The 13,674-nt window shown below is 44.7% G+C and overlaps 1 protein-coding gene across 11 annotated transcripts in view; it reads right to left on the bottom strand.

The window, feature by feature from the left end:
- The window catches only part of RBFOX2 (RNA binding fox-1 homolog 2), a 1,085,372-nt gene that overhangs the window by 664,489 nt on the left and 407,209 nt on the right, over positions 1-13,674 (bottom strand). Inside the window, exon 1 of one of the 11 annotated variants that reach the window (XM_069654367.1) lies at positions 6,963-7,417. The exons of the other annotated variants lie outside the window; for them this stretch is intronic. Within the exon in view, the coding sequence (XP_069510468.1) occupies positions 6,963-6,977 (15 nt within the window). The 5' untranslated portion in view covers positions 6,978-7,417. Of the gene's footprint in view, positions 1-6,962; positions 7,418-13,674 lie in introns of those variants that run through there. 11 annotated transcript variants of the gene reach the window in all.

Raw genomic sequence — 13,674 nt, 5'->3', positions numbered from 1 at the left:
CAACTTTCTGGGATACTGTGCATTTCATATGCACAATAGTCCGACTTCCTTAACAATTTGTTCCCTGAAGCAAGGTTGCCAGATTGGGAGGTTTCCAGAGTAAATGTGATCAAAACGATCTGTGGGTGGGAGACTAGTATGTACCAGTGGGCTCTTTGGGGATACTTTGCGAGGCAGAAGGAAGACTTTGATAAAGAAGCCACCAAACAAAAAAAAAAACTCTACTGCTTTTAACCATAGAAATATTTTTTACATTTATTTATTTGAAGTACAGGGATGTCAATTCCAAACAGAAATCACTGGACATTTACGCATGGCAGATGCATTCCAATGAGGGCTGCCTGTACAACAGCACAAAGATCAGGGGCGGTGAGCCAGTGGTGTGAGCCAGGTGGGACATGGAGCTGGGACAAGAAAATAAATGACATAACTGCTGACTTACAGAAGTTAGCATGAACGTAGGGGGGTAACTATGTCGGGGTAGTCAAAGAGGGTCCCTTCTATTATGAGGAATTCATGTTGCAAGTGCCATATTGATGACTGCGGGTACAGCAAATTGAGCACCATTTACTTTTTGTTCTGAACTGATACAATATTAGCTTGCATGCATGCAGAAAGATGAAGTATGAAATCTACAAAATGTAAAAACATACATGTACCTTAAATATAAATACATTGTCAATAAATTCATCTCAAATATAAGTGCCCTTTTACTATGAATCAGAACCTAGCGGTTAGTGCTCTGGAAAAATGCACTTTTTACTTCTAAACAGGTTTTGAGACACAGAAGGCAGGTAAATGAGTAATCCAACCGCTCCCCGTAGCTTTTGCACAATAAACTTGTGCTGGTAGTTGCAGAATTTGTGAGGATGAGCAACATCCTAAAGCCCTTATTAACTGCCCCACGGGGGACGATTAAGCAGCACTTGCTCAGGAATAAATCTGTGGTAGGACACAGAGTGCACCCAAGCTAAGAAGGACATAGGGTGCTTTGTCAAATCCCCAGGTTTACGTAATAAGTGTGTTGTAAGGGACCTGAGCTACAAAGCGTCGGAATCACACTTTGGCGTCATGGGAGGCCCCGACTTCAGCTATGCCGGCCAGGGATATGGTGACATTTTGGAAATCGATATCCCCTATAGAGCTCAACGTTGGACGCAACCTGGATTGCGTTATTTTGGGGAAAGAATGTGATGTCCATTTTTCTGAAATACTCTTGATAGGAAAGTGGTTCAGGGGGGCGGTGGGGATGGCTCCAATGTGCTATCCACCAGAGGGGGTGTTGGTTATTTTGGAGTTTGGGACGGGGCCGGACCCGATTCCAAATGATTTTTTTCACGATGAGCCAGCAATTTGGATCCTGATGTGGACGCAAATCTTTAACGCAGCTATTGCGTCTGATTTGGTACGCCACCACCTAGTCTGAGGCGATAATTGTTCAAATTCATAAAAAGGGAGGAAAAAAAAGCGCCCTGAGAATTACCAAACGATCTCCCTATTGAACAGCGTGGACACGACATTTGATAAGGTTTTGCAAATCAAACTTCAAAAGTGGGCAAATGAGACAGAAGTTATCTCTAAAGCTCAGGCAGGGTTTAGAGCAGGCAGAAGGACAGTGGACTATTGTTTCTTACTGTTCCTGCTCAGAGGAATATACTAAACTCCTTAGAATGAAGCTGTCCGTCATCTTTATTGACCTAAAATGACCTAAAAATGGCGTTTGCTTCCATTTCAAGGGGTAAATTGTGGCTGGTTTTGGAGAAGAGGAATGTCCCCCAGCCCCTACTGGATGCTAGCAAGCTTTTTGATGCTAATTCCATAGCAACAGTTGGGTGTGGGACGGGAGGTGAATATAAAAATGCATTTATTGTTAAGAGGGGTTCGCCAAGGCTGCGTCCTGGCCCCTTCTTTTTCTTGTATTTATCCAAGAAATTGTTGATGCGTTAGGAGCAATGGATCCCCCAAGAATTAGCACAATGCGATGGCCATGTTTATTCTTCGCCGATGATGCAACAATCCTTGCTACCACCCAAAAGATCTTGCAGCATCACTGGATATTTTTGTGAAGAACCGATAACCTTGGCCTGGCGGTTAATGTCTCAAAGACAAAAGGTAAAGGTATTTAAACCACCTTTTACTAAGTCGCATAATTTGAGGATGTCGGTTAATGGCCAAGTTCTAGAACAAGTCAAACAATTGGACTATCTGGGGATACGGTTCGAAGAGGTATCAAGTTAGACAGACCAAGCAATAAAAACTAGGGTCACTTTATCTAAATATATGGGGGCGGGGGAGATTTCTCCGGCCGTAGAACTGTTCAGGAGCCAGGCTCCTCCGGCCACAATGTATGGTTCAGAGGTTTGGGGTTATGCTGTCACCACGGGGCTGTCTGAGTGAGAACATGTTAAGAACTTATTGCTGTTACCCAATAAAGCCCCTACCTCTTTGCTTCTTTTGGATTTGCAAGCCTGGCCTGTGGCCAATCAAATATCCTTAAAACCTGCTCTATACTGGCTCCGGTTGTGGGCATCCCTTGATATGTTGTCCTATAGGGAGGCAGTAATGGAATTCTTGAAATTAAATGGGGCTGAAAACTGTGGGTGGTGTGGCATGTTAAATCCATTTTTTTGAGATTAAATGCTGGTCAATGGTAGTTTTCCACAAGTGAGTGTTGTGCATCTTCGAAACATGCTCTTAAATTATTGGCAAAGGCTGCTTCCAAAGAAATGTTGGAGTCCTTGGCAATTGTACTAAAGAATGGGCCCGACATTTGCTGCATCAGATTTCTGGGCAATTGCCTTAATGTCTTTGATATAATCCACCCTGCATATGAACTCTCTCTTCGTACGGTTTAGACTGGGCTTTTTGCCTAATGCAAGTTTTACTCTTTCTCGGTCTCAATTTAATTCTGGGGTTTGTCCGCTCTGTAAATTAGCTGACCAATCCCCCTGGTGCATTTTACCTTAATACGCCCAGTTTTATTGCAGCTGTGGAAAAAAAAATATATACAAGTACTACTGGTGAGGCAACGCAATTTTATTTTTTTGCTCGGTGGACTGAAAGGTGGTGTATTCCATAGCGAAGTATGTCCATCGTGCGTGGCTTCTGCGCTTCAGATTGCCGAGTGGTTGGAGCCCCACTAATAGCGTTGCGTGAGGGGCTGCAAGATTTCTCTCCGGTTGTGTGCTTTACGATTGCCAAGCTATATTGAACAACTGGGGCTGCAAGTATGTCAAGATGGATTTCTGAACTTTAACCTGGTGGACATATGTTCAGAAGGCCAGCCTAGTTTCTTGGAACAGGGTAACCTTCTGGACAAGCCAGCCCAATCAAGGTAGCATTGGCGGCAGCCCAGACTACGGCTCAGGAGGCGCAAGGGTGATCGAAAGCCCACAATGAGCACACATAGAACAACACTACAAATTACTCCGTCAGGTGTAGATCAAAAATACATATACATTAAAGTTGTTTAAATCCAACACAAAGCAAATATCAGCAGTAATAACTAAGCCAACACTACTATCAAACATGTATACAGTTACCAATGGCCTAAAGGAATAGCACACAGCAAGGGTCCACAACCTGTGAAAAAAGGGACAGTGCAAATATTCTTTAGGCAGTCCTTCACTTATCAAACCCTAACTGAGAGGCAGTCCCATCCCTAAGAGCGGAGCCTTGTACTCAAAAGCACTTTCGATGCAGATGCACACGATCATGCATTAGAGCCAAAACGGGGTCGCTTGCAGGGGCTGTAGCTGCTCAGGAAGGCGGGTGAGGCAGTGAAGAATAAGTTCCCACTATCCAAGGAGAGTCTCCTCAAGAGTGCAGAACAGGATCCAATAGTTGGAAACCGCTGACAATGAAGAAAGGAAGGCTTTGGAGCATCCCTTGTATGGAAGAAGGACGGACTGGGATGAAGCCAGATCCTGTATCCAGCAACGCCACTACAGCAAGATAGGCCTATATAACCTCCTGCCTGGGACCACCCTGGCAGGAGAGGGAGGAACGGAAGCGGGACATGAGAAGACAATTCAGGCAGCAGTCTCCTTTGCTACCATCCTAATTTTTGTAAGATTATACTTACAAGATAGACTTTTGCCCTTATTTCCCTAGAGGGGTGCATTTATTCTGGTGTGAGGGTAATTAGGAAACACCCTTACAGTAGACACAAATACAGTGAGGCGGAGCAAGTCTGCAGATATCTTTGTAGACTAGAAGTAACTTGAAAAGCAAACTAGTGCAAACGGCCAAACAGCAGGGTGACGGTAGGTAGAAGTTGGGGACGGATCTGGGCTGGTTGTAGAGTGTGGACAGCCAAGTTTAGGACTTTGTCTAGCTGGGGGAAAGGAGTGGAGAGGAAGGCCAATGAGTAGGCACGGGCTGTGCAGTTTACCAAGCATGAGCATGGAGATCATAGTTGGTGTAGAGTAGAGAGTACAAAATTGACATTTTCTGAAGATCAATACAAGCAGCAGAGGTGGTGGTGAGAATTGTTGCAGTTGTATATAACTATCAAAAGGGGACTACAAGAGCGAGAGCCTTGGGAATAGGAGCAAGGTCAGGCGGGAAGGATATAGAAGAAAGGAAGCAAGGATGGAGTTGGAAGCCATAAAAAAGGGGAAGTTCGTTTTTGAAGTGTTCAACATGAGGCGGCAGCAGCAAGCCATGCAGTCACCGATCGCTGAGACAGTTGGTAATCTCTTTGGAGAGGTATGGGGTAGAGGGAAACGAGAAAAGATGCAAGTGTCTTCAGTGAAGAGGTTCTCATGAAAGCCAAAGGACACGTTTTCTTCGGAGGACAGAGGTATAGAGGGTGAAGAGCAAAATCCAAGGACTGATCCCTGGGTGACAACGATAGGGTGGGGTCAGAGGTTTGCAAGCTCCAGGAAATTATAAAGTCATGTTCTTCCGGGTAGGAGGCAAGCGCCATAAGAGTAGATTTGCAAAGCTCAAGCTCCTGAAGAATGAGGGGAGAAGAGTGGTTGACCATGTCAAACTCAGCAGAGGTCAAAAATGAGAACTTTAGCAGAAAGTTTGGAATAGTTGGCATCAGAGAGAAAGTCTGAGACGAGCATGAGCAATCTAGGTGTACCGTTTTCACTCAAGCTAGATAAAAGTGGATTGCCCAGCCCATTATCCTCGAGGTACTTAGTGATCCGGATGAAGACAACTCCTTAAGGACCTTTAAATAATACAGAAGGATGGTAACAGGGGCATAGTTTGCTGGGACGTTTGGGTCAGCAGTGGGATTCCTCAAAAGGGATGGGACAGTTTCAAATTTGAACAAGGCAAGCAAGAGTCTAGTGGGGCGAGAGGTTAAAGAGAGATAAGGACATGCAATTGAGACCATTGGTTTGTAAGAAGGCAAAATAGGTTGGTGCTGTGAAAGATCAGTGCTTATTTGGTAGGCCAGAAGTAGCCGACCGTAGAAGGGGTATGGGAGAGGTGGTGTACAGGTGGGGCAGAAGAGATTTAAACTCAGATTAAAATAATTAAACCAACAGCACTTTCATAACGAAATGGGCACTGGAAACATGCAGTCAGGTACGATTGGAGGCAATCGCCAATGTGTGTGAGTGGAAGGTTAGGAATTTGTAGAGGAGAGCAGGTTGTTCAACAATCGAAGGATCACACACTTGAAGCCACGTTTTAAGGCCAGCATGCAAGGCACATGACCAGATTATATTCTCAGGTTTAGTTGGACAATCTAGGTCTTTATATTGACGTTCAATAATACTGTTTCATAGGGATGGCATGAGAAGTACGCAAATCACAATAGAGCAACCAAGCATATCTATAATCTCAAATAAGTGGATTAAGCAAAAGGAAGATAGCTGCTTTACAGTGCATTCTCTCATCTTGAATGAAAGACTGCGCGTACCGCAAGTCTAAAATATTCCTTTTGGGGGTTTTCAAATGTACTTTTTCATTACTTAAAGACACAAAAGACAGTGTAAAATGAGGACTGTTCGACACACGTGCACCATTGAAGCTCGTTAATTTACCAAGTCGTGCAAGTGGGCATGCTTTGGGTGTGTTGGCCCAGTTGGGCTATTTATGGGACTCGATTAACAAAAGTAGTGGTGTAGCAGTTGGGAGGAGAGTTTGGAAAAGGTGTGTATGATAGAAGTGAGACGAGTGTGCGGGTGAGTTTTACCATCAATGCAGCTGCGCGAGGCACTTGCGCGTATCTCCTAGCTGGTTGCTACCACTTCCATTCACGATTTAGATGAAAGAAACCGATAGGTTGTCAGAGTGCAGGCTTACGAATGTGTCCAGAAGAAGAGTGAGGAACCACTCAAAGAACCCATATCTGGCAGCCAAAGAGCCTATATGCTAGTGCCACAGCCTGCATCCAAAAGCCTGCATCCAACATAACAGTTCATCCGTATGCCCAAATTTAAATAGAAATCAACCTACGAGAACTATGACTCGTCTAGTGAAAGTCAGCAGCATCTGAACCCAGAGACATATTCTTTATGTAGGGAGCACCTCACCGCCGTTCAAATGACACAACTGATACATCACATTCCCGGCGACAGATCTAGTGACATCCCGCACCCACATGCACAGCGACAGATCCTATGGCAACAGGAGCACTCTTTTAGACCAGTGGCACAGATAACCACAAGCTGAGCGACAGAGCAAACACCCACAAAAGTCCCACATGAATAGTCACCAATAGATGACCAAAAAAAAAAGAAGAAAAAAAAAGAAAATCACCCCAAAAGCCCAGTATCCGGTGCTGCAGCTGGCCTCCTACACAGCAGCCATAGCGCCGTTCCATAAATCGCCATAAAAGAGCACGTTCCGTTTAAGGGGATCTGAAGACAGACACTCCCTAAACGTGCTTGCATTAGTAGGAAATGACAAGCCGTGATTTATACAGAGCAGCATGGCCGGTGAGTAGCAACATGAGAAAGTAAGACGTGCATGTGCTAAGCGCGCGGCCCGGGACTCACCCATAGGTACATCATGTCAGCTGATGCAGAACCAGGTGTCCACCCGTCAAGGAGAACTGCCTGAGCTGGCCTGGTATCCACGGTAGCCAGGGCGGGGGTCCCACGAACAAGCAGGTTACCAGTGGGACCTCAAGCAGCACCACCCGGTCCCCCAGAGCAGCCTTCGTTCGTTGAAGCCAACACTGCTAGGCGGGGAAAGGATCGGCAGGCGTAAAACCAGGACACCGCCAGGAGAGCAACTCCCTCCCCGGGGCAGGGCTAGTGTTTGGCGCAGCAGACGGGGATCCCACGACGAAAGATCACCAGGGCATTATTTTGTTTAAAGCGGCATTAAAACCAACCAGGAACAAACGAACAGCACCAGCTGCACCGCGGACTCCTGCGCTGCTGTCACTGCAGGCTCTGAAAGTTCCCGGCAGCGCGGCGTCTCCTGTCGGCCATTCAACCACGCACAAACAGGCCCACACCAATCTACACACTCCCACAACCCACCTTTCCGCCTCCGGGGAGCCACCCTACACCGACAGATCACTAAGAGAGAAAGGGAGGGAGGCCTAGGAGAAGGGCGGGACACCAGGGCGAGGCGCGCACAGGTACAAGAGAGGAGCGAAGGAGCAGGCCAGAAGCGAAGAATGCAATCCCCTCCCCCACTCCCATAACTGATACTGAATGGAGTGCCCCACCTGATCAGCACTTTCTGTCTCGGCCAATGACCTCTCGTTGCCCCGTCACAACGCCGCCGCAATCTGTTCCCTCCTTACACCATCTGTTCCTTCCATTTATTTTCAAACCCTACAACCTTCCCCGCTCCCTTCCCCCAATCCACCGCCCCGGCGCCCCGTCTGCTTCCTATGTTATTCCTCCATCCAATATGCCCATGTCGTGTCTCCGCTCCTACCAACCGATACTAGCATCTTCGACTGTACTATTCGGCTTCCTACGGCCACCTCAACTTATTTTCCTCGACCATTCCTTCACACCACAAACTCATGCCACCATTATCACGGGCCCGTCCATGTCCCACCGCACTCGCCTTTCACCCGCACTCTTGATCGCATACACCATCTCTGCTCGCTAGATCTGTCAAGTCAACTCCACTCTGCCTGACCACTCCAATTTCCAACTAGTCACATTGCTTGACGCATACTCGCTTCCCTCTGACTCTCCCCGTCCCATACTCCTTTCCTAGCACTTTCCCTATTCCAACCTCTACTTGCTACCACTCTGCCCACCATTTGCTTCCCTCTACTCTCCCTGCCCACCCATTTCCCTGGCTCGACTCTCCCCGCCATGCCGTTGCCTCCCTCTACTCTCCCCTAACTTCCCCTTAACCCTTCTTTGCACTGCCCACTCTGTTCCCTCTCCATTCTCCACTGCCCCGAGTCCCTTGCTCCTCCGCTCTCACCCTCCACGCCCACTCCTTTCCCTACACTCCCTGCTCACCCCACTCCCTTTTCAGTCATTATACCCAGTAGAAGGAAGAGGGAGTGACATTTTAGGCAGAGAAGATGACGGTGGAGGGCTGGTTGTTTCGGTAAGGGGGGGGCGGGGGGGGGGCAAAACTGCCATTCCTGAACACACTGCACCAAAACACCGATGCAATAAATCAATGAAAGTATCTCCACCTCCACTCAGAGAAGAGGGGGATCCCCAAAGGCGCACGAGTACCGCCCCTCCCCATCTCTGCGGTTGCACACACAAGGCAGTGAAGCAGAAGATAAGGGGTGGGGGTTGTGTGGGGCAGCCATTCATCACATGGACCAGGATACTGCAGCTAGGAACTCTGTCACCAAGGCAACCATGCAACTGGACCAATGAAGGCGAAGGAAGCTATTACAGTGGGTGAGGAGGGGCGGGATCTATTTGAGCTGTAAAAATAGGTATTCTCGCATACAAGGATAACCTTTCAGCAAGAAATCAGTCTACTCCTGGCGATTCGCGCTTCAAAGTTCGGTGTGCCTGCTGCATGGTGTAATGTTCCCATACAAGGTGGTACATATCCAGCCGTTTCCACGTATACAAAGATAGATGCTCTGGGTTAGCAGAAGCACATACTCATAAAACCATTGCGATGAGCTCCATGGAAAGGCTTCCCTCCTACGCATCAACAGCTGCCTTAATATATACTTCTAGTGTGCAGCTTTGTACATCGTTTTGCACAAACTACATGGCAATCTCTGCTACATACTCTGCCCTAATAATATTGTCATTTGAGCACTCTATGCCCTGAACACTGCAAGACAGTATGTAGTCTCCCGGCTGTGTGTGGTTGGTTGTCCTTTATTTAGTGCACATGGTTTAAATCAAACCTTCCACTTTAACATTTCATCACTATCATTTCCATAATTTCATCTACATACATATAATTTGTCACATCATAAAACTAAAATAAAATACAAATATAAAATTAGTTGAGCACCCCACTTAACAGTATAAATCACATTTGAATTAAGCCAGTTTAGATATAACATTCTCTGTAAAAAAATGCATCATGGCATATATTGGACCCAATTAGTTAATTTGAATGATCCTTGCCCAAAGATTGTCGCTTAGAACAAAAGACTGGTCATGAATGAAATAACCAAACATAAAATCATTCTGTGACCACGTTTAATATTTTCAATATCAATGCCACAAAACCTACATACATAACGAGTCAGTTATCTTTCCTTTAGCTTAGTTACACATTATTTCACGAGTCTTCAACAAATTAAAACTACATCTCATGAACATCTTCCTTAAAAATTGGGGTGACAGGACCAGGTACACGCTTTTCTCAACTCGTTTTTTGTGTTCAATAGCTACATTGGAGTAGAGTTTATACGTTTTAATATTTTCACACGAATCCGGTTTGCATTTTTTCCTATTCCCCAATCTTCCGTAATGTATTTAAAACATGCCTTTATCAGCAATCTTTTTTCACAAGTTAGCATACAACTCATATTGCCCTTGGACTCATTTTTAATAAATAGCTTGTACAATAAATCAACGGGTGGCCACATTAGCTTTCTACAGAGTAACAATCTTCTCCATAATAAATGAAAATTCAGGGAAATCAACCCAAGCTCAAAACGTATTACTCCCATTGGAACGCAATTCAGCAAGCCCAGCATATATCTCCATATCAACCCCTCAATTCTGAAAAAATTGTAAACCCATTAAGCAATGATTGGCTTCAAGCCCATACAAAAAGGCCCAGGACTACCATCCCTTCATAACATTTCACAATTTGGTTCAACAAAACCTCTATGGTCCAGGAAATAGATTTGTGCACGCATTTGAAGAGACTTTCCTTTAAGTAATTCAATGAAAGTTGTTTGGTTGCCCATCGGAGTAACAGTGAGGCCGAAATATTTCAGTTCCTTCGCAATCTCGATCTTATCATTTAACCACCATTTTAAAACCCGATCTCTTACTCTTTAACCGAGAAAATTGGATAATTTTGTTTTTTGTAGTATTAACTAAATCATTATCTTGTGTGTATTTCTGGAGTGGCAATCCAATTTCTGTTGGATCGAGTAAAATGACATCTGCATCAGATAAACAATATATTTTAACCCCATTTACCTTATGGGAGATAAAGGAAGCCTCAGCCAATGCTCTACCCATATCTGCCATAAACACATTATGTAAAGCAGGTGCAAGGATGCAGCCCTGTCTGAGCCCTCTACTCGTCATAATTGGTTTCGACATGTCCTTTCCAGATTTAGTCTCACATTTAAATTAGTATTTGGACGTGCTGCCGAAGCAAGTTAAGTAGCTGTTGCCCTGCGCACCTGCGCGCGCACCTCAAAGTACTTTCAAGTACTGTTTGCTGAGGCTGTGGACTGTCCTTCCTAATTGCTGCTAAAGACTGGAGAAAACGAGGCGGTCATCAGCGTTTATTTTCAACAGCTTCCGAGGCTGTCAGGAAGTCAAAAAGTGTAATACTGGACTTACAAGGAAGACAAAAGGTGACTGTTCGTGCACGTTGCACCAGTGTTGTCCCACATTGTCCTATTTTAGTAAACACGTTGTGATTTAACACGTTGGGTTGCACAGGTGTATAGGTTGTGTCTATCTCGACCAGACTCAATTGGTTCACTGAAAAAAGTGAAATACATATATATATATATTTTTAAAGGTGTGGCTTAGCAAAAACAGCGGCTCCGCCTTAGGCGTGGTGACGTGCTTCCGAATCAAGTTAAGTAGCTGTTGCCCTGCGCACACACCTCAAAGTACTTTAAAGTACTGTTTGCTGTTCGCGGCGCAGAGGGGCCAGGCCTTCTTCTATTAGTTGTTTTTTAATAATTTTGAATCGTGTGGATTATATAGCATCGAAGTGGGGCGTGGAATGCAACTTGTACTCCCAACGTTGAAATCGGGTATGCCACCTATAATAACAATAAATACGAATATGTTAAATTCATGTTCCTCAATTCGTACTAACCAAAGAAATTTATCAAAGGCAACGAGCTCTACGCCGATAAGCCGGCTTACCTCCAAAACAAAAAAAAATACCTCTAAAGGGGAAGTTTTAGCTGACATCCGCAAGTATTGTAAAGATTTTTCATCAGCAATTGAAGTACAGCCAGACTTGGCAACTGCGATATGCGAGCCCTTAATAACACTTGTGCCACAAACAATAACAATATCAGTGCCGACTGTGCTGCCAAGTCACACTGCAGAAAGTGGTCCCGCGGCTGTTTCAGTGGAAGATCCAGCCGTGTGTTTGCTATCATCGGCATCAGATAGCGTGATGTTGAATAACGCTTGTGAGGTAGGTGAGCGCCCTGAGATCCTACCCCCAGTGCTGTCGGTGCCACAAGTTACAGAAAAACGGGTGGGCATAGATTTGGCCAGACCTAGTGGTAGCCATGGAGATGACCTTATCCACCATAATTTATCTAGGTCGCCAGTTATGTTTCCTGATACTTCCAACTCCTCTATTGGCTCAATAGCGTCATACATGGCCCCTACTCCCCGTAATTTAAAGAATGCAGGGGAAACATACAAGAACCATCAACCTGACCCAATCATAAAAGTGTTGGAGGTCACATTCACTACAATGAATCTAGCTCTTCAAACAATGACAAAATTATTTGAATCACTAGAAGGCAAAATGTCTATACAGCACACACAGATTGAACAAATACTTCATTGGCAGACAGACGTCTGCGCTGTTACAAAACAGAAAATGTGTGTCTCCCAAAAAATCTGTTTGTGGTCAGAAGAACTATGTGACAAAATCCTCTCAAACTGGGTCAACATCTACAAGAAATATGGATATGTCTAGTGTGATCCGTGCCATACATGGCCCCATCTATGAAGTCCTTGAGAAATCCAAACATGCAGAACCACTGGACACCCAGGAAAAATTGGAATACCGACTGGAAGCGGACCTTAGCTGGGTGGTTATGGAGTCAAACTCATCAAGTCCAGGCAATAATAATAACAATAAAAAAACAGCATATACTATCTTTTCGAAAACTAAAGTTGTACCTATCAAAGTATCGAATCAAAGTAAGTTACCAAAAAATCAATAAGCATTTCGGAAAAATAATGGATCCAGTTACAAACAATTTCTCAAGGCGCTATCTATGCCAAAACCAGTAAAAAATACTATTCTGCTTTCCAAAGCTATTTCCAAAAAATACCAAAAACTTGATAAGACTAAAAAAACAATACCTCCCTCTGACTGAGGTGAGCAGAGTCATTATTCCTTATACCCCATTAGACAACTTGGTCGAAGTGGCAGAGAAACAAAATAATGAAGGTGTTCAGGAAAATAAAGTGCACATTGATGTTAATCAAGCTATACAACGAAGAGAGATTCAGGAAGCAGTGGACGCCTATATGGCGGAACAACGTCCCACCAAAAGTTCTTCTAGTAATCATTCCCTGGGTGGTGCAAAGTCTGCTATAACTCAAATGTATGGTGATTGCACTAGGCTAATTCCTACCCAGCAGACTAATAGTGGTCCGTCCTTGTGCAACTCAGATGCTCGTATGTTTAGCATTGCTCTAAAAACCAACGCGAGTAAAACACCAAAAAAGCAAATTGAGCCCGAACGTAGCCAACTGCTGGAATCTGAATCCTGCCTAACAGACATCTGTCTGCAGAATGTCAATAAGACTGCGCAAGCTCCATTGAGTTCAATGCAAGCAATACAACTCTTACAGACGGCGCTTGCTGGTCTGCTTCCATTAGAAGCTCAAGATACTCAACCAAAATCTAATGTTAAGAAACCAGTATCTTCCCAAGCTAAATTATTTCGACTGGCATAAAGCGACCAGCAGCGTGGTCACTGATATTATCGTGCCATCCGGCACCCTTCCCACAATATATCAACAGACATACTGTCTTAGCTATATTCTCGGATGTTCCTCAGCTAGAGGATATATTGTCAACTGACATTGCTCTAGTTGAATTTCCTAAAAACAAACTAACTACTACAGTGAAACTCTGGATAGAACCGAGAGTAGTGCAAAACACAATATGGTTGGCGAAAGAGGCACTTTATAACTTGTGTTTTATTATTAAAACAGAGGAGATACAAGAATCTAGCTCAAGTATATTAAAAAAAAATTTCTTCAACAGAACCTACAAGGCCTTAAGCTCAGAGCAAATAGTGTCTGAAGAACAGCCAACAACCATTATATGACCCTCCATGTACAGAATTAGCTAGGCCCCGAGTTGTCACCTCAAACACTTGCCTTAATAAATTGGAAT

Source organism: Ambystoma mexicanum, chromosome 3q (genome assembly GCF_040938575.1).
Source record: "Ambystoma mexicanum isolate Mex_15411 chromosome 3q, UKY_AmexF1_1, whole genome shotgun sequence".
Classification (NCBI taxonomy): Eukaryota; Metazoa; Chordata; class Amphibia; order Caudata; family Ambystomatidae; genus Ambystoma; species Ambystoma mexicanum.
This window is presented reverse-complemented; position numbering and strand designations above follow the sequence as displayed.